General features: G+C 41.2%; 1 protein-coding gene across 1 annotated transcript in view; it reads left to right on the top strand.

Annotated features, from left to right (window-relative positions):
- The first annotated feature begins 446 nt into the window (after positions 1-446).
- LRP5 (LDL receptor related protein 5) overlaps positions 447-20,711 on the top strand; it is a 124,565-nt gene continuing 104,300 nt past the window's right edge. The window contains exon 1 of the mRNA XM_058025962.1: positions 447-540. Within this exon, the coding sequence (XP_057881945.1) occupies positions 447-540 (94 nt within the window). The remainder of the gene's footprint in view (positions 541-20,711) is intronic.

The raw sequence follows: 20,711 nt of genomic DNA, 5'->3' as shown, positions 1-20,711 counted from the left end.
GGAGACAGAAAAGGGGGCGGGCGTCCCCACTGTTAACTTCCAAATCCACCAGCGAAAGGTTGCTTTTTGCACACGCAGCGAGCCATCTTCTGCAGCCTTCCCGGCTGGCTCTGGAGTGATAGCTGCAGCAGGAAGGAGTTAACAAGATAAAGCAGCGAGTCCCGGAGCCGCACCTCCTCCCCGCGCGGCCAGGTGTTCCCACGCGTGGGACGCGCCGCGGCGGGACGGTGCGCCCCCGCCCGCTCCCGGGATGCGGTGTGAGCCGGGATCCTCCGTCCCAGCCCCCTCCCTGGCGGCGGCCTGAGGAGGAGGCGGAGGAGGAGGAGGAGGGTCGGCTCCAGCGCCTCCCCCGTTCCCCGCCTCCCTCCTCGCCGAGCGCAGCGCCCCGAGCATGGAGCCTGCCTGAGACGCTCCGTGCGCTCCGGCAGCTGCTGCGGCGGCACAACATGGAGGCGGCGGCGGCCGCGCCGCTCCCGCTGCTGCTGCTGCTGCCGCTCCTCGCCGCTTCGGTGCTGCGCTGCGAGCCGGGCTCGGCCGGGGGTAAGCTCCTCGGGGCGTCGCGGGGCCCGGGCGGGCGGGGAGGCGAGCGCCGCTGTCCCTTTTGTTGTCGGACTTGGGCAAACTTTCCCCCGCGCTGCGCCGGGAGTGCGGCGGGGAGGGGCGGGAGCGGGGCCAGGCTCCCGCGGAGGCGCAGGACGCGCACATGGACGAGACGGGCCGGGAGGAGCACGGCAGGCTGCCTGCGCCAGTTCCCCCCCAGAACTATTGCTCCTCGCCCCGCTTTCCTGCAGAAAGGGTGCGCAGGAAAAGGAGGCCTCTCCTCTCTGTTCCCTCGGGACGTATCCCGCTTGGGGGCGAGGCGGTTTTCCCTCAGGGGTGGCTCAGGTAAACGCACGCAGTTGGAAAAAGAGAGACTGAAGTCGCCCACCCCCCTCGCCCCCCCCACTCCCGTCCTTCCGCGGTCCCGGGCAGGGATTTCTGTGGAGTTTGGAGGGGTCGGTGTCGGGTGTCGCTCAAACTCTTGGCCGGGCCGGGAAGGGGGTGGGGGGAAGGCGAGTTTGCTGTGCGTGCCCTGTGTTCCCCCCTCGCCCCGGCTCCGGTGTGAGGCTGCGGGCGGGGGTCCGGCCCGGCTCGGCGCGGCCCCGCGGGCGATGCCGGAGCTGCAGTCCGGGTGCCCCGTCCCGGGCACGGAGCCTGCCCCCCACTTTCCCTCGGCCGTCCCGTTTCTAAGCGAGTGTGCTAATCCTTCTAAATCACAAATAGACGGGGGCGGTGCAGTGTCTGCAGCATCCGTGGGGAGCGGGACGGTGTCCGTTCCTCCTGCGTGCGCCTTCGCTCCCCACTTTGTCTCGCCCGAGACGGGGAGTTCTGGCTGCATGTGCGAGACTTCTGGGTTTTTGCTGCTGCATGTGGTCTGCCTGGATACATCACCCCGGTGCTTGAGCAAGCCGAAGCCTGGCTGTTGCGATTTCCTGGTAGTTTAGAAAACTCGGCTGTGTGGCCAAGGCTGTCAGAACATCACCTCAGGGCCTCTTTTTATTAGGCCACCCACCTTTTCAAACCTCCTGTAATTATTAGAACTGTCATTTAGAGCAAGAGAACAGACCATATTCTGCTGGCATCATCATTCTATATTTTTAGTTGGAGCTCTGCGTGGGTGTGTATTATGTATTGCTTATTCTGTCTGTATTATATCAAAAAGATACCCTTCATATCGCAGGGTCCACCTTCTCCGTACACGCTGCCACAGTCTTTTGAAAATGTTTCTGAAAACCTGAAGTGTGATTTGTTCCTTTCTGTACACTTATGTTTGTGTACAGATGTTCACATTCCTGTTTGACTGAATGAAGCTAATGTAGTTTTTGGGGGATGGAGGGTGGAAATTGACTTCTAGGGTTCTTATATGAAGGCTTCTTAAAGGATTTCCTTACATTTACTTAACAGGTTCCAATAGAAAAATCCCTTTTTAAAAAAGAGATAACTTTGCATTTGGAATTCTTAGGAAAATAAGAGTTCGTGACAAAACTAAGGAATAAGTTCTTACTTGGAGTTTGGTTTTCTTTCACCTCGTTTGAGAGACTGATTTATTTAATATAGTGTATGTTTGATATGAGCAGTCACCTTCCTTAACATGCATGGAAGAACTGGGCTACAAATGTTCAGTTTTTAATAATTAGTTAAGGAGTCTTAGTTACAGATCTTAACGACATTGCCTTTGTTCTGCCTGCTTATTAGGAAGGTTTTGTTGTGTTGATCCGGACAGTACTTTTAAGGACAGTTCATCTGTGCTTTTAGAAGGAGCATGGTTGTACTATGAAAGGCTCTCCATGGATTTAATTCCCTTTCTGAGAATCCCTACTCTGTAAGGAGATGCCTGACTTTTAGCTATTAAAAGTAATTTGATGTGCTTATCTTAGAAATATGTAAATGCATCTCTGCATGATTGGGGATCTGCTGGGAGCTTCTGCAGCACTACAGCTTCACTGAAGTTTGGCATGTTGTAATAGATCTTGAATACTTTGGCTGTGAAATAATTTTGCTGTACAGCTCTTAAGTTCTTGCTTTGTATGTGGTGGTGTCAGGAGTGGTTTTATTTATGTGGCTTGAAATAATGGTAAACCTGTTTCAGATATGGCTTGTACTTGACTCATTTCACTGTGAAAAGACATAATGATTGTTGCATTTGGTCCTTTCTTGAAGGGAGGAATTTCTTGCTCATGCAAAGTATTTAATGCTTTTTCATTTTTGATATCAACAAACACAGGATACAGAAAGGTGAGGAGAGAAGTGTGACTCAACGAAGTGTGATGGTTACAGGTACTTGAAACTAGGGGTGCAGCACAAAATAAAAAATGCATTTGAGCACAACCAACCGTAAAATGACTTTTAATCCATACTGTTTACATGAGATAACCTACAGCTTGGGAAACCTGTTGCTGTGGTTAAATGTAGAAGGTAGCAGGAAAAATCACTTACTAATTTTATGACAGGGACATGTGCTGTGTAGGAGTCCTCAAATGCATTTCAGTGCCATTTCAGTCAGTCTGTCATTGATTTAGGGGGCTAGTTACTATTTTCCTAATAACTATTACTAGCGTGATGTGAGGGTCTGTCACAAATTATGGTCATAAATCCTCTTGAAGTAGTGAGGAAACAATGAAAGTTCAGGCTGACTGTGAAGTTTAGGTTCATGCTTAGACTCAAGCTCTGAGTCTTCTTTCTCCAGGGAAAGTTAAATAGGTTTAACTGTCTTTAGGTATGTGAAATAATTTGTTACCATTTCATTTTAAATTAAATTATTTAGATTTATTTTAAAGCACACAGAGATGCTTTAAAATCACTCATACTATAGATGCCTGAAATTTGTAGATCAGCACGACACACAAAGTCAGTACTTAGAAGAACATGAATGTATTTCATCAGTACCCCAGTGTAAGTTCCACCCTTGCCTCTTGCTGCTTTACCTTAAGAATTTTTATTTTAGTTGTTTATAATGTAGTTGTTGGTAAAACAGGCTATGGGTTTTGTCCCAGCTGTAAATTTTCTCAGTCCTGCATGTTTCTGGAATAAGGCAAGCCAAGGTAACTTTTTAGCAAACAGAGATTGTTTCTGGGAACTTGTTATCCTTTAGTGTTCGGGTAAGATTTGGCAGCGTAACAAGAAATAAAGGTTACAAAACCTCTCCTGGAATATAGACACACCTGACTTACTATATAAGACTGTCTACTGTAACTCTGCTTCTAGTTAAAAATTAACCAGCCCTGTACATTTCAAAGCATTTCTCTCTCTTTTTGTCAAAACAGAAATAAATTGCCCTTGGTGAATTTCAGTTGGTGGTGCTTAGAAACAGCTATAATAACAAGGTTTAGTTTCATGTTAGATCAGTATTTCTTGTGAGCTTACTGCATTGTATGAAGCAGCCTGCCATCTTGAGACTAAGGACAATAATTTGGTTTAAATTCCTTCTTAGAATGAAGAGAAATAAAGCTACCTACAATACAATCTTTCTAAGAAATCCTCTTATTTTTTTCCTTATGTGTGTAACCCAAGGGTTATTAGACAGTCAAAATGGTTGGCTTTTCTAAGTTCAGAATTTCTCTTGAGAGTTGATGTCGCTGGAAAAAACCCCACAGCGCTGAGAACCCTTAAAAGAAATGGATGTTATTTTCTGCTCAAGACTTCTGTGGAGAACTCAAATGTACCAACCTGAACTTCAGGGTAGGAGTGACAGTAGGACAGTTATCCCCCCAAGTTTGTGGCATAGGCCAGCAACAATGCAGTTCTTCTGTGCACAGTGGAAAACAGCATTTTCCTTAGATTTTTGAGGCATGTGGATTGTTCTTTTTTTTTGGTATTCTTCCTGACAGGACATGTCTAACAACGCTGCATGTCTAACAACACCTAGGACAGGAGCAAAGAATTAAGATGATGGCTAGGGATGCTGGCTAGGCAAACCCATGTGCTGTTTGGACACTGAAGTCTTTCTGAAGGAGGCAAAGATGTGCCATCTCCTGATAGCTCACATCTGGGACTTCTAAACTGGAAAAAGTAGTTCTGGAGAGTCCTGCCGTTAAGTTAGGCTATGGAAAAGCTTATGATAGAGTCAAAGGATATTTTTAGCAATTCTTGAGATTTTGTGTGGTGAAACAGTTGTGGCGAGAACAGGAAAGAAAATGGGAACTATGTCCCACAAAGTATTGTTCAGTACAGTTGTTTGTTTGGAGCTTATGGGCCAAAAATTCTTCTGGTTTCTTCTCTCTCAGAAAAATTGGGATGTGGAACTTAGCAGTGTCTCATCTTTGTGGTTTCTGTTTACTAAAGATTGAAACTATCTGTTAAGCCACCCAATTTGACTGAGACGCTCCAAAGAGTGTAAGGAATGGGTGATGGGCTGGTGAGGATGTTGAGGGGCTATGTAATAAACAAGATTTTTAATTTAGCTCTTCTTTCCTTTATTCTTGCTTGACTCACACTTTGCCTGCCAGCACAGACAGATGTAAGGTGTCATTTTGTATTGATGTTAAATCCAGGGGTGACTTTTGCAAGGATGCCAATAAATTGACACATGCTTGATTTAAATTGGTGTGTTTGCTCTGGATGATAAAAGTGTTAAAGCAATTGAAACTGCTTTCAAACCAATAAATAATTTGTGGTGTGTTAGATTAACTTAATGGAAATAGCGTACTGGGAAAAGAGCTTTCTTGATTGTAAATCAGTGGCAGAATTGTCTTCATTTCACAGTATGAAGGCTTTTTGCTATTGCAATAAACAGCACTGACAGCAGATGCAGTAGAAAGTTCTTGGTGAGATTGTCAGTGGTCTGAGGAGCTCAAATGTTGGCATGTGTGTTTAAAATGTGCCTGGTTAATAATATGATAATTGTTGAATTTTGTTTGGCACTTTTACTTTTTGAAATGCTGTATGTATTTTTAGCTAATTCTGAATGATCTGCAAGCATGGCATCTGTTATTTATCATTTTGCATAAGGAAACGGAGCTTCCCCACTTGAAGTTCACTTACGTTAAACAGTAAAAAAAGTTGTCTTTGTGGCAGGCAGAATTTTTGAACTCTGGTCTTCCTGTTGAGACTATAGATGTAAACCAGGTAATTGTTCAATAAATCAAGTGTGGTGTTCCTGAGCTGTCATGAAAGGTGATGCAACTGGAGAAATGAAGTTGCAGGCGTGTTAGGGTGTAACTCTCCCCTCTATTATGGAAAGTAGAAAGATGGGAAGTGTATTTCTGGTTTTTATTTGGTTACACAAAGGTCTTGATTTTCATGTTTTCCTCATGAATTCTTGTTGAGGGGCATATGATGTTCTGTGAAAGTGCAGTGTTTTTAATTTGGTAGTTCTGTCCTTACAAGACACCTGTTGGCTTGAGTTTTGTCTGAGAGGGAGAGAAATTACTGAGTGACTTGTCTTGACATCTCTTCATGTGGCTTAGAATTTGATAACATTTTGTAATGGTGATTCCAGAGGTCTTCTCTTGCCCTTTTTTTAAATGCCATGACTGTACATTTTGTTTATTTCACTATGTTGTTGCATTAAATGTGATGCATTATACATTTTTCAGTACAGGTTTTTGGAAGTGACTCGTTTCACATGATTGCTAAGATGATAAATTAACCCTGAGGGATTCTTGATCCTCAGCCTTCAAGAATTAGACTGGAGGTAGGAGAGGGCAGTCAGTAGAGACAGAAGCTTGACCCCCCCTTTCTGTGGTGTTTCCAAGAGTAAAGCAAGGCCAGAGAGTGTGAGTGTTGTCTGCCTTATGCTTCTGCACCTCTGGGCAGATGAGGAGTAGCAGTGGATTGAATGAACCTGCCTACTGAACTCTGGGCTTTGGGAATCAAATACTGTTACTGTTATGTGATTTTGCAGATGTTCTTTTTCTTTTCTGCTGTTTAGTGCTGGTTTTAACTAAAAAAAAAAGAAGGAGAGAATCTGAGAAGGCTCAGATGATGAAAGTGTACAGTGCTGCTATAATCTATCAGTTGTTGATACATCATTTGAGAACTTCTCTGGAATTGTGTATGTATTTATGGCTTAAGCCCTATAGTCCAGGGCTTGAATTAGGCACAGATTAAGCTTACCAGCAGTAATACACTTAAATTCTGGTCAATAACTTCAGCATGCCTTCTGTGGAAATTGTGATTTCAGTTTCATGGATGCTTTTTCCAGTCCTTGCACTATTTTTCATTAATTTTGCACAAAGACATTATTTTCTGTTCTTCTAGATTAAACTTGTACTAGCTGGGCTTAAGAAGGGGAAAAATATTTAGAACACAAGAAATCTAATTAAATGGTGTGATTTGGTTGATTTTTTTTTCTTTGTTATTACACAACATCATGCTGTAGAGTATGGCAATCAAGAAAGTCAAGTTGCTTCCTTTTGGCCTTGTGGTAGGAGATGAAATTCTTTTTTAGTGGACTTTCCATGATCAGAAACTGATGAGAATTACCTTGTTTGTCCTTAGTATGTGCTCTTGAAGCAAACAGCTGGGTTGTGCATGGGGTGGGGGAAGATTTCATAGGGATCCCACCATGACACATCTCTGGGGGCTTTCTGGCTTATGCCACCTGTATCTTGATTTCTTCTAGTTGGGATTATTTTTTTTCCTTGTTTCTCAGACTTCCTAAGTAGCACATCCTTTAAATTTGTTCCTTCAGGTAAGACTGAAGTGTATTTTTTGTGACATTGAGTGAGTGGTCTGCCAGCTGCATTATTGTTTTGAGGTTTTGCTGTTCCTTGCACCCGGTGGGGTGCTTGGGGACTGTGTCATGTTGTTTTCCTTCAGCCCATCATTTCTAGGGTGTTGTGAAAGCTGTGGCATGTTCCTGTGTAACCAGACTTTGTCTGCACAGGCTATTGAGTGTTGAAATCTGTGTGTCAAGTTTAAGAAAGTATTCCAAGCTGATTTCTGTAGTTTTAGTTCCATAAGTGGAGCAGAAATGATACTCAAGGCAATGTGAAAGGCCTTATGTCTTTACTGTAATTATTATTGTTCAAGGTTTATTTTCAAATAATTAATAAGGGACAGTTTCTACAAGTTTTTGTGCAGATACAAAAATAAGATTTTTGGGGCAAAAAGTGATTGCTTTAGAAGGACAATTGCAAAGCCGTGGTATTTGGAAATGTTTCTGCTGCATATTTGTTTTCACAGTACTGTTTTTAGTTCTGTGGTGGTTTGACCTTGTCTGGATGCCAGGTGCTCACCAAAGCTGCTCTGTCTCTCCCCTTTTTGACTGGACAGGGGAGAGAAAGTTTAACAAAGGCTCACGGGTGGAGGTAAAGACAGGCAGAGATCACTCACCAATTACTGTTATGGGCAAAACAAACTCAGCTTGGGGAAATTAGTTCAACTTATTGCCCATCAAATCAGAGTAAGATAATGAGAAGTAAAACAAAATCTTAAACATACCTATCCCCGACCCCTCCTTTCCTCCGTGGCTTATTTATTTTAATCCTGATTTTCTCCCTCCTCCCTGCTAGCAGTGCAGGGGGACAGGGGAAGGGGCTGCAATCAGTTCACCACATGTTGTTATCTACACAATAACTTGTTTTCCTTGTTAATTTCCCTGGGGACACTCCCACCATCACCCATGGGCCTTGGCCAGAAGTGGGTCCATGCTGGAGCTGCCTGGCATTGGCTCCATGGCACATGGGGGAAACTTCCAGCAGCTTCTCACAGAAACCACCCCTGTAGCCCCTTCTGTCACCAAAACATTGCCACACCAACCCAATACAGGCTCAGTCACTTAGACCAGTGTCTTGCTGATGCCAGGAAAATATATTCTGAAAGAGAGCTATCTTTTTATCTGTGTTACATTTCATTATAGAGGAAGAGAAAAAGAGAGAGTTTGCCTCTTGGATAACAAGCTGTCTCTGGTGATGACAGTGAATGACTCAAGGAAGAAAAGGAACGCGAGGGTGTGAGATTTATTCTCTGTAGTATAACTAGGCAATGTCTATATAACATACTTGGTATTCTTTCTTAGCACTTGAAGCTAATATAAAAGTCACTATGCTGTTTCTTGAACTTCTCAAAGCAGCAGAACTTAAAAACCAAACCCCTAATCCTTTGTTTTATAGAAGGTCTCACCTTTGGACACTGAATCATAAATTACCCAGTGTTAGATGTGTATTGGTCCCTACTTACATTGTGCATATTGTTCCAAGAGCTTTGTAGGCTTTGTGTAACTAGTTATTTCAAATAAAGGGTCACTTACGTATTGTGTCCCTTTTAAGGAATTTTACTCGTGGCCACCAAGTTTCCTATTTTCTCTGTCACCTTTTGCTTTTGTTTTCAGTTGTTGAAAACTTTCTGGTTTTAGAAAAAGCTCAGAGTAGAGTTGTCTGCCTTACAGGAATGAATTTTGACATTAAACATGATACAAATGATATGAATAGTTTTATTTTTGCTTTCGATTTTTTCCCTGATAGCTTCTCCTGCTTGAAATTCAACAGCCTGAAGTATGAGGTGTTAAAGCAGCTATGTTTTTTTTTTCCAAAGGGAAAATGTTTTAACCTCAGAAATCTGTATTGCTGACTTACCTGGATGTGTCTATCTCAAAAGATATAAAAGCAAATTAAACTGCTGAGTTATTTGTGTTCCCAAGTGAGAGCTAAGAGGATGAAAATGCACATGGGTGGCATTTTCCATTTAGAAAGTCTGCCCAGCTGTGGATGATTAAAAAAAAAATCTATACATTATCTGCATCTTCAAAAGCTGAGTAAAAGAAATAGGCATTTAGGGGGAATTTTGTTCTGTCTGGATTTTAACAGTGTGTTTTTTACTGTCTGAATGTGGTAGACTATTACTTATGTTCTAAATCTCCAGTTTGCAGGTGTTCAGTGATAGAAAGGGCATACTCAGAAGCAGTTACACATCTGGACTTACTTAGGCAAGCTACATAGTGAGAGTAGGGAGGGTGTGGCTAATGCAGACACAATTATTGTGGAGCCTCAATATATTGGAATTGAATCACTTGCAGTTCTTCCCTGCCCCTAAAAATGAATTTGGATTTTCATCTCATCTGACCTATCTTCAACAGCCCTCCCATCCTGAGCCACAAAACCCTCGACTCAATGTCAGCTGTGGGTTTGGAACCTGCACAGGAGGAGGAGGTTTTCTGTGATGCTGTTGAAAAGGTGCACTTTTCAATGGCAAAAGCACCTTTTTGTTCCTTCTGTCAGTCTCCTTATGGTTACTAACAGAAGGAACCATCCTCCAAAGAGTGAGGAAATATTCCTTGAGGCTTTTTGAATGGAGTAACTGAATTCTTAAGGGTTCTCCTAACTTCATTTCTGTGAACATTGTAGCTAATGGTGAAATTTGGAGAAATGCAGAGACCAGCAGAAATGTGAGTGTTGGATATACTTGCAGTGAATAAACCATGATCTGCAGGTGTTCAGTGAGAGCCACAGGCAGCTCAAGTGAGCTCTGTAGCTTGTGTAGCTACCAGACCATTCAGTTCTCCTGGAGCAGACAGAGTTACTCCTAGTTCAGAAAAATGCTGACCTAAGCAGAAGTAATCTTCTGCAAGGTCCTGGCTAATTCATGGTGAAGTATTTACACAGGGAAGGGTGTGAGACTCTGGGGGGACAGGGTGGTGGTGGTGGGGAGGTTTTCCACATGTGTCTATGTGGGAGCATGTATGCCATAAGTATCTATGTTCTCACATGCTTACACATCTGGTTAACTAGTTTCTCCTGCTCTGTTTTTTCCCCTTTCATTCTAATGGCTGTGTTATTGAATAACCTCCTGTTTCTGAAAAAAAAATCTCCATAAGCCAGAAAACCACAACCATACTTTTTGTGTAAACTTGAATACCTGATATTAGCTGTTGATACAGAATTTTAAGGAGGAGAGTTTCACAGTTGGCAAGTATGGGATGGGAATTCAGTATACCTGGATTTGGTTTTGGTGGTGTTACCAAAGCATGCCTTGAAGTCTGTGAACTCTCAGCATTTTGAGAACAGGTGACAGTGATACAGAAATATTCTGAGTGCATCTTGGAGTAGTTTACACAAGAAGCACCTCAGAGCCATCTTCTCCTGTGCATTTGGTTTTTAAATAACCATCTAGGAGTGAACCTGCTTTGTTTGACTCCATTGCATTGTTCTCTTGGTGGCTGTTGTTCCATTAGAGCGGAATGAAGCCTCAAACTAGCAGGATGATAGGTAAGGTATTCCTTAAAAGGCAGGCAATGAATACTTATTAATCAAAATTTTATGCCTGATCAGTGTTCTGCACCTAATTATTTGACCTTGCATAACCACTTTCCTTTCCTTTTTCAGTCTTTACAATTTCTGCATGCAGTATCACTTTCCTATATTGGTAGTATTTCTTCTTAACTTGAAAGCTCTTCTAGGCAGAGATCTTGTATATTGTTTTTAAAACTTTCACCTGCTTTCTTTGTGTTGTTCCCCCCTCTCCCCCAGCTGTATGAAGAACCAAGGCTGCTTAAAGCTGAAATGCCTGTAGGTGGGTAATCTTTATTATCCAGTGGTCAAGAGAGCTCTTGGGAACTTGTTAGGTTACTTCCCTAAGTAAGATGATGAGGCAGCATCGTTGAATGAAAGGCAGAAAACCAAACCCTAAGCAAAACAAAAAAGCAGCCCCAAACCACCCTTCTATTTCTGGCAGTTGGGAAAAGCTGCCTGCTGTCCCTTTAGCATGTGGCTCCACTAACACTGTCTGCCCATGACAGAATTGGTAAAACTGGAGAAGCTGAGGCTGAGTGTGTGTTTGAGGATTGCTGCTTTTCATTCAGTCTAGGGCACAATGGAGAGAAGATGAGCATGTGGAAATATTTTGTTTGTGACCTCCGTTGATGTTATCTCTCAACTTGCATGGTCCAAATTAAGGTTTTCATTGTTACCTGCAAAAGATGTAAGTGATCTAGGATTCATTTACCTTGGGTGTTAATCACCATGACACATCTGGTCCTTCACCATCCTGTGACAGTAATTAGTTCATGGAAAAGAACTCTGATTGCTGATTCCCAGGTTGTGGAGCTCCTGGCATGTGGAGATAGAGCACATCTGGTGCTGGTCCTCAGAGGCAGAACACAGCCAGCCCAGAGCTTATTGCATGTGGGGAATGATGCAAGTGACTTGTTTTCTCTGAACAATGGCTATGGGATCTTTGTGAGTGTTGGCCTCTTGCCTGTTGGGTGTTTTGGTTTTGTTGCTTTTTTTTTTTCCTCAGGAAGTCTGTGTGCAATGAGGGAGGATGTGGAGTGCTGTAAGGTCTTGGTACAGCTGACTTGGTCCTCCAAGCAGTCTTTGCTTCTTGACAATGGTGCTCTGATACATGCAAAATGCCTGCTTCTACCACTGTAGAAAACACTTGGTAGATACAGGTACAGGGGTCCTGTCTTTTGTGCTTTTCTGACTCCTGGGATTCTGTGCAGTCAGTGTTGCAGGGCCATAGCAGAAGGTTTTCTTTCTAAAGGAGATGTTCTCCAGTGTTCAACTTTGAGCAGCTTACTTGGGGCCTGTTAGAATCTCCTTCCTTGTACAGATTATAAGGCTTTTGTAGGGTAACAAAACTCACTTTGAGGTAGAATATGAATTCAAAATCCAACAGCTCTTCCACAATTACTTCCCCTGGGGTGCATGTATTTTGGAATGGTTTCCCCTCAAAGATTAGTTCTGGAATATTTTATTATGGTCTTATATTCATCTTGGTCTTGGAACTCATTTCACACTGTGTGGATTGAGAGTGAGTTTACAGGCTGGTGTTACTGAATCTGAGCATCTGCTGCTCACATCTTGATGGGAACTGTTTCATTGTCATGGTTGTTTATAACATGTCACATTTCAATCCACTTGTTGATAGCCTCTTAGGACCCTTTTGTCCACAAATGGTGGTTTGTGATGGGGGAAGCCTTCCAAGACTGGGTCACACGGCAAGAGTGTCCTTCAGACACATTTGGCCCTTGATTGGCAATGAGGCAGAGGATGTGTGGGAGGACTTGTTTGAATGGACAAGGGGAAAAATTGATTTGCTTGGGAAGCTACGGTGTACAACAGGTACACTCAACTTGCGTGTACTAGTGTGGGTAGGAATTTGTTTGGTTCCTTGTAAATTCTGCTGTTCTATTTTTTAATTACTGTTAAATTCTCCAGGTGTTTAGATCCCTGACCATTAGTTGTGAGGAAGCTGCTTTACATATTCTTTCCTGCTTATTTTGAATCTGTAGCAGCAGGTTTGTTTAGTTTTTTGTTGTGTGGGTTGGTGGTTTTTGGGGTTTATTTTTGGGTTGGGTAGGTTTTTTTAGTTGGTTTTTTTTTTTTTACTCATTTAAATTTTATGAATAAAACCTTGGTCTCTGTTGGAAACTAAAATGACTTCAGGTGTCTCTCTACTGATGCACAAGGGCCATCACTGTCGCAAACCACTGTGTTGGCAGGAAGTGATGAGTGGGTCAGTAAAGATTCACAGCATCCAGGGACAATGTTCCATTACTAATAAAAAGCTTTTGCTTGTTTTCTCAAGTCTTGAGCATCAACTGGAGATGGTGAGGAGGTTGCAGGGATAAAAATATAACTTGTCAGCTGCTGTGCTCTGAATTACAGCTGCATGCAGTGCTTTCTCCTGTGCAACTTGTCTTCTGCTATATTGTGAGGCAGAAGCAGTACACCAAATTCTACAAAAACCTCTGATTTTCTCCAGGAACTAATACTGATTTTTTTTTTCTTTTTAATTCAGAGTGTTTTATATGCAAGAATAGAGCAGTCAAGCACAGTGGGGAATGTTTAAATGTTATGTGCGCACACTTAAACTGCAAAAAGAAAAAATTTTAGCACCAGTTTGTTATTCTAAAGTCTGAATTAATGTTGGCTGTTTATAAAAGGGAATGGACTTCACAGGGTTATTTTCGTACTTAATCTTCAGCAGGACACTGGGAACAGATTATTGTGAGTATTTGAGTAACTTGTGTTTGTTCAGTGTGCTTGGCAACATTTCTTTTAATGAACATTTAGCTTTTAAGCTATTCAAATTCAATTCCAAAACTTTGGCCTTCACCAGGAAGGTAAGATAACTGGGAAGAAAAATCGGTGTGGGTTTTTTTTGCTTGGTTGTTTTTTTTTGTTTGGGTTTTTTGGGGGGGATTTTTTTTGCAGTTATTGATGTGTATGATGTCAGTTGTAAGATCTCTCTTGTGTATGTGGCCAGAAGTGACTGTGTTTTATTATCTTTATTCAGAAAGACTTTGAAACATGGAATGTTAATTTATTCAAAGCCTTGTCATAAATATTGCTTAATCCTGAGAGGAGAATTTTTGCTGGGATGATCCCAAAACACTGACAAACAGATGAGTGTACAGCAGATAGGCAGGCAGAGAATGCCTTCTCCCACGTTTGGCTGAGCATGTGCCGAGTGGATGGTCAGACTCTGCTGGATCCTACAAATCTCCCAACTTCATCTCCACCTGTTGCACTGGCCAAGCAGTAATGGTTTCAGAATTCTTCCCAGTGTCTGAAATGGCACAAAACTTCTTAGTTCCGACAGCTGCAAGTTCATGTAAAAAAAAAACAAAACAAAAAAACCCAAACAAACAAAAAAAACAAAACAAAACAAAAAAACCCCAAAAAACCAAAAAAACTTTTCTGAAACTTGTCTATTGGCTACCTCAAAGCACATCTCTCTATATCTTTGTAAGATTGGCACTACCAGAAAAGGCCTGAATTTGATTTATTTGCAGTTTATTCTTTAGGTTTTACTTAATTTTACTCAACAACTGATTCCCTTACTGCTTCTAAATCCTGGAGAATGGTTGTGTGGGGCTTTTTCCCCCTCTAATACAATATATAGGCGCAGATCATGCAAGTGAAGTTGCAACAATGGAATACTGTTCAGTGAAGTTACCAATTTAATATATTTTAGAGCCTACTGGGAACTTTTGGTAACTGATGGTGTTACACAAAGCCAGAATGAGCTTTTTGGCAATACCTGGTGTAGATTAAGACAAGGCTGTGTTGGAGTGTTTTGGCCAGTGGTTTCAGTTGAAGCAGCATTCTGCTTCAGTTCTGTGCTCCTTCTAGTGACAGTACAAAAATGTGTGGCCATGTAGTAAACTAGGCCTGAAAGTAACCTGCTTGGTTGTCTTCTGTTTTGTGGGATGCCTTATTCTTACTCATTGTTTTAATTATCATTTTATTGTTTTAACTTCCTTTTGTTCTTCTGACACCAGTCTCCCCCCTCTGTCAAATACATTATTAATAAATCCCTGCATCAGAGAGGAGAAAGAGGGAGACTGATCAATGACATAGACTAAAATGGGACTTAAATCAAATTTTCTCTAGTCTAATAAAACTGTGATACTGAAAGATCAAGGATTTGATGGGTCTAACATATCCAGCTTTGAAGGAAGGATGATGCCACATGTTTCAATGCAATTCACATGTTGCACAGCCTGTGACGTTGGGGGTGTTGGGGGTTCTTTTCTAAATAAAAAAAAAAATCTAAGCTCTGTGTGTTATTTTTTGCAAGTCTTTAATTGTTTGTGCTGCACCTCATTAGTGACAAGAATAGCATCTTGGAGAATCTTCTGAGCAATAAAGAAACGGAGCATGTGTTCGCATTTATAGTGTGATGTGATGTGAAGGAGGGTTAATTGTATGGATTAACTGTTCTCTGGAGTAGATAGATGTTTTCTCCTTTGATGTTGTGGTGTCCTTGGACAATTAATGCATGAGCTGAAATTTTTTGGTTTGAAAATTTCGGCTTAAGTAGCCTTTAGAAATGTTTGGTGTCATTTGGTGTCAAGTCTTATTATCACATTAGCATATATATATGTGTGTGTGTGTGTATGTGTATATCTATATAAAAATGTCCTCTGCATTATGAGGTTTTATAAAGGAAACTACTTAATGCTATAATCAGTGGAAAACATTCTTGAGAGGTTTTAGATGCCCTAACTTCCTCCAAGTAAAACTTAAGAAAGCTGATGTTTCTCACATGTTGATAATAACATTGGGGAAATAAAGCGTCTTCTCATTACAGAGCTTGTTAAAGCACAGCAGTGAATTGGTGATAATGACTTGTAGTTACTGGCCCCTGGGTGGCTTTTATGAAGTAAGTTGGTGGTTTTGAATCTCCTTGCTGCAGAGGTGATAACATGTATTGCACAGTACTGCTCTACATTGCAAGTACTGGTCACAGCAAAGGAGACACAAACTTCTGAATTGTCCTCAAAAGTGAGTTACTTCCTTCACCCACGTGAAGTCTGTTGATATCAAGTGTGATAATTAATGGTAATTGGTAATTAATAGAAGACTGCCATAAGTAGGGAGTTCTGGATTTTAGGTCTCCTTTTTAAAGGAGAAAAAGTTTTAATTTTCATTTGCATCTTAGTTCATCTCTGTACCAGATAAGCTTGATAAAAGACTTTCCTATTTCCACTTGGTGCTACTATTGTTGCAATATTACAGTATTTTCTGCAAGGACAAGTGATGGCTGCCTTAACTCAGAGCAATTATTTAGTTACAGGAGCTGCCTAAGTTTAGTATAGAAGCAAAGGGCTTTTGTCAACTGTGCTTCGAGTTAGTGTTTGTTTGGTGTGGCTTGGGGTGGTGTTCTTGTTGGTAGGTGTTTTTTTTGGAGAAAGCAGTTTTTCATAAAAAGTGAATGCTTTTGTGGTCTAGTTTACATCTAGTTTTTAGAGAAGGTAAGTTTTCCCTCTAGTTTAACAATACTCTGGCTGTTCAGCCTTCTCATTCAGACAGTTCATCAAAAGTTAGGTGAATGCAGACAACATGTTCAATTTTCTTGCATTTTACAAATGAAATTTAAGGTGTCTTCTGTTTGCTTTTGAAAGTATTCACATAAGTCTTACATTTGGGGCATAATATATTTTTAAACAAATGTTCCATCTTCATCAGTATGTAGGAAAAAAAGCCCTTCCCTTTGCATGTAAATCTGTGGGTTAAATTGGGTTTATAAGCCCCTATTGTATTATAAGAGGACAGATGTTTGTTTTGTATTTAGTCATTGTCATTCATACCTGGAGGGAATTACTTAAATGCAAATGCTCATTTCTTGCATGCATTTCATGTTTATTAACAAACAGTCTGCTGCACAGTCTTGGTTATAAAAATTTAAAATGCAGTTGGTACTTGACAGTGTGCTGGTGTTTGACATTTCTGGATTGGAAAGATGATTTTAGGCTGTGGGTCACACATAGCTTTTTGTATTAACAGTTGTATTTTGTGGAGTTTTTAATAAGTAAAAGGATATGCACTTATCTAATAGGGAGGATGGGATCCAAGACATTTTAACTCCAAACCAGTCTGCAACAGCTGGACATAGAAGAGATGCAGAGCTGGTTGTAATAAGCTTACTGTGCTAAAAGGCTTTCACCAGACAGAGGACAAATGGCACTGCTCCTTAGTCCAGCTGTGAGTGTGTTCGGTGCTGGGCAGAGCATTGCAGTGGTGAGTGCTGGAGTCTGAAGGACTGCAGTATTTGTTAGTTTTTCTCAACTGTTGTGTGTGGTTGAAATGGTTGTTTGGAATACCATTCTCTGAAATGCCCTGGATGTTTTCAAGAGAGAAGCGTTCCTGCTGTGAAAGTCCTGGGCCATGTCTTCATTGCTGAAACAGGTGTTACTACACTGATACTGCAATCTTGATGGGAAATTCCTGATAGAGTCAGTGCAATTCTGTGCAGCTTATGAAATCTTGGGTGAGGAGTGAGATAATGCTGCTGACTTTCTACTTGATGTAAAATTTCCTGTTCTCCTCAGGCACCTTTACATTAAAATAGCTATCTCAATGGAAAATTTACATCTTCCTCTTTAGCAATGAAGGCACAGCCAAGCAGTGCAAATGAAGGGTGGAGAAAGGCAATATGGTGCATGAAACAGAGTGGTCAGATCACTCGTGGCCATACATTGCTGGAGTTAGTTTTGTTATAGAATAAACAAATGCATTTTGGTCGGCCCTCCCTGATACTGCTTTCTTGTGTAGTGCTAACAGGCTTGTGCCCTTCCTTCTGCAGAAATCCTGTTGCTGTTTATCAGAAATCCTGTTTCTTATTTGCAGTACACCTTGTCTAGCTGCAAAGGAATTGAAGATTTGGGGTGGCTGAGATCATTCCTAAACCATTCATCGTAGTAAAATCTATGCCTTTTTTACAAAAAGGATTGCAAGGTAGCTTGAGGTATGAGAAAATATAAGTTACTCTGCCTGGAAGAAAACCACAGGCTGTAGTTCTACTGTGGTCCTGATTAGCACACTGGGCTCTTGCCTTGGATGTGCTGTGGACTGCATGACCCTTAATCCTGGTCCTCTGTGGGTTTCTTTTCATTCTTTGCCTTGTGTTTGTAGACAGCAGGTTTGCCAGCTGTGACAGTCCTTCCCAGTGTGTCCACATGGAGTCCTTCAGGGTGCAAATAACAATTCTGGTTGTAGGTGTCTCCCTAGTATGAATGACCACAGTTCATGTTGTGTAAAATTTGTTATTGCCTGTTTTTCCCAACCTTGTTTCTCTGCAGAGACAAATTTTACTTTCTTCTAATCCCCCCCTTCCCCCCCCCCCCCCTTTATAATGAATTTCAGGTTTTATTAGACATTAATTTCCTTTCTTGTTTGGGGAAGGCAGATATGTGTTGGGTTAAAACAATAATTGGGCTTGGCTGTTTATACAGGTGGGGAAATCATGTAGAAGGAAAAGGAAGAATTAAGTCTTGAAATGACCTGGGAAGAAAACAGTGATTTTTTAAATTTTTTTATTTTATTTCTTAGCTCTTTTGCAGTTAACCTGCTGTCAAAGCTGAGGTGCACCACCATGCTTTTTTAGTACCTCTCCTACTTTGTGTTTCTGTAATCAACAACATTGTGGCAGCTTCCCTTGCTATGCAGTGCAGACAGTTAATTTCTTATGCCTTTAAGATGTTATTGAGACTCGCATGAAAATTTCAAGAGGCAAATAAGGCTAACTTGAAAAATAGGTTATAATTTGTTGTAGCTCTACATGGAAATATTTAAAAATCTTTAGCTTGGGAGGTTGTTCATGGCTAGGTTTATGCCTAAAGCATAGCAGACCTGTGCATACCAATGTATTCTTTTTTATAAGCACAAAACCTCTTTTAAAGCTCCTTCCCCTGAGCACAAGACACAGCAGCACAAGAGAAGGTGCTCTGCAGGTCTGTCTGCTATATTCTGTCTGCAGCTGAACTGGGCAAAGAAGTTGCCTTATTGCTTTTTATAAAAATCTATATGACTTTTGAAACCAAGATCCTTTTGACAGGATCAGCTCAAGGAAGGCAACTGTGTGTGCAGTCAAATGGGCACATTTCAGGGCACCAGAACATCTGTGGTGTGGTGTGATGGGAGCCTGGGGGATGGGGAGTAACATGCCACTGAAGAGGGGCAGGAATGGGTGGCCAATTCAATCAGACAGCAGAACAAAGCCCTTCTGACCCAGCCCAATGCAAAGGGCATATTTAAATCAAGGTCCCTCCTAACACAGTGTAGCTGCAGTTTGATTTGAACAGTTTCTGCTTTTTTGCAGTTTTACAGCTTTCTCTTTGTGCACCATGCCAGCACTTCTTTAATATTGTTTTTAGTCTCTTTTTTGGGTTCTTCATCCTTGGTTATACACCACAGTATCAATAGGTGCATGTCACACAATTCTCCAGACACCAAGGAGAGTGACCAGTTAATAACCTTAAGATGATACAGAGCAGTAATTAGCTGTAAAAACAACAAAACAAAAATGTTAAACAGCTCCTGTGTAACTTACCTTTTGAAGCCCCAAATTTCCATTGCCTCTCAGGTTTTCTTAATTTTTACATAATTATCTAGGCTCAAAACCTTTTCCAAAATCCAAATGAAGCATCCTGGAGCTGAATTCTAAAACGTGTTTCCTGTCTTGCACATACAAACGACGAGTCTATAAATTTAGGTACAGAACTAATGCAATCTGCTTTCTTTTGAATATTATCAACACTTCTCCAAATGTGGAGACTCTTTTATTCTGGAGGATTTGAAGTGACAACTGTATTTTCTGGAAATGTCCTTAAATTCTGCACTGTGGAGAGACAAATAACATAGATGATTACTTTATGTTTCTTCAGCTAAGCTACCAGAAGATAATTTTTTTTTTTTTGTAGTTCCATCAGTACAAGTACTTCACAAAACTTGCATGACAAATGCTGACCTTAAAAAGATAAAAGGAGCCATAAGGAATTGATTTGGTTGCATCAATGTTCTTGGCTAAAGCAGAGTCATCTTCTGCAAGGAGTGATCTGCAAAGCTTGGAACAGGTTGTTCTGTTTACTCGCTGCCTTCGAGGTGGTCAATTAGGTATTACCAGTGATATAAGTGCAAGCACAAGGTTACAGATTTCGTTATCTGAAATAACCTTTTCCACTTCATACTCTTTTTTTCCTCCTTCCTAACAAGCTCTCACAAAGCCTAAATCTTGAATATTTGACTGGAACGTAGTCTGCACAAAAAACAGAAGTTGTGTCTACAACTTGGCACGAAAAACTTCTCTTAACTTTACACCCTCTAAAGCTCAGTGTCATGTAGCAGGTTCCATTTAACAAGGTGGTTTTATTTGGGAATATTCTTAACTGTTAGAAGAAAACCATGACAAATTGTGGAACCTACATTTGAGACTTGACTGCATTTTTGTTCCAATGAGTAACATTTGTCAGCAGCTGAATCCAGCACATGCTATTTCTGAGTCTCTTTTTCTGCAATTTGCAAATACCGTACATATTGTACCTTTGGTGGAAATAGAAATAAAATATCTTTTTTTTCAGCTTTCTAAAGATTTGTGTTTTTTGGAGTTAACACAACATCTGGAACTGGAACTAAAAATTGGAAACAATTCAGATCAGAAACAAGCATACCTTTGTCAAGCCTGTATTTGTTTAAGTCCTGGATAAAATTTGCAAGCCAAATTTTCCAAATTATGTAGAACCACTATTTTACCCATTAAAAGTTTGGAACCCTCATCACTGTGTAATCTACTATTATTGGCCAGACAGCTGTCTGCCAAACCAAGGAGGAATACTGAAAAAGAAAAAACAACAGAAAAGAACCTTGCTCCCATTGACATCCAGAATCTAAAAAGGGGACACTGCAGAGTTTTTTTCCACTCATGGATTGACCTGAACTGTTGTTCCCAGAAAAAGTCATGTTTAGATGTTCAAGGAAGTCACCCTCTTGTCTGCATTCTTCTAA

The sequence above is a fragment of the Melospiza georgiana genome, chromosome 6, assembly GCF_028018845.1.
Source record: "Melospiza georgiana isolate bMelGeo1 chromosome 6, bMelGeo1.pri, whole genome shotgun sequence".
In the NCBI taxonomy this organism is placed as follows: Eukaryota; Metazoa; Chordata; class Aves; order Passeriformes; family Passerellidae; genus Melospiza; species Melospiza georgiana.
Note: the sequence above shows the minus strand (reverse complement) of the source record. Positions and strands in the feature narration are given on the sequence as shown.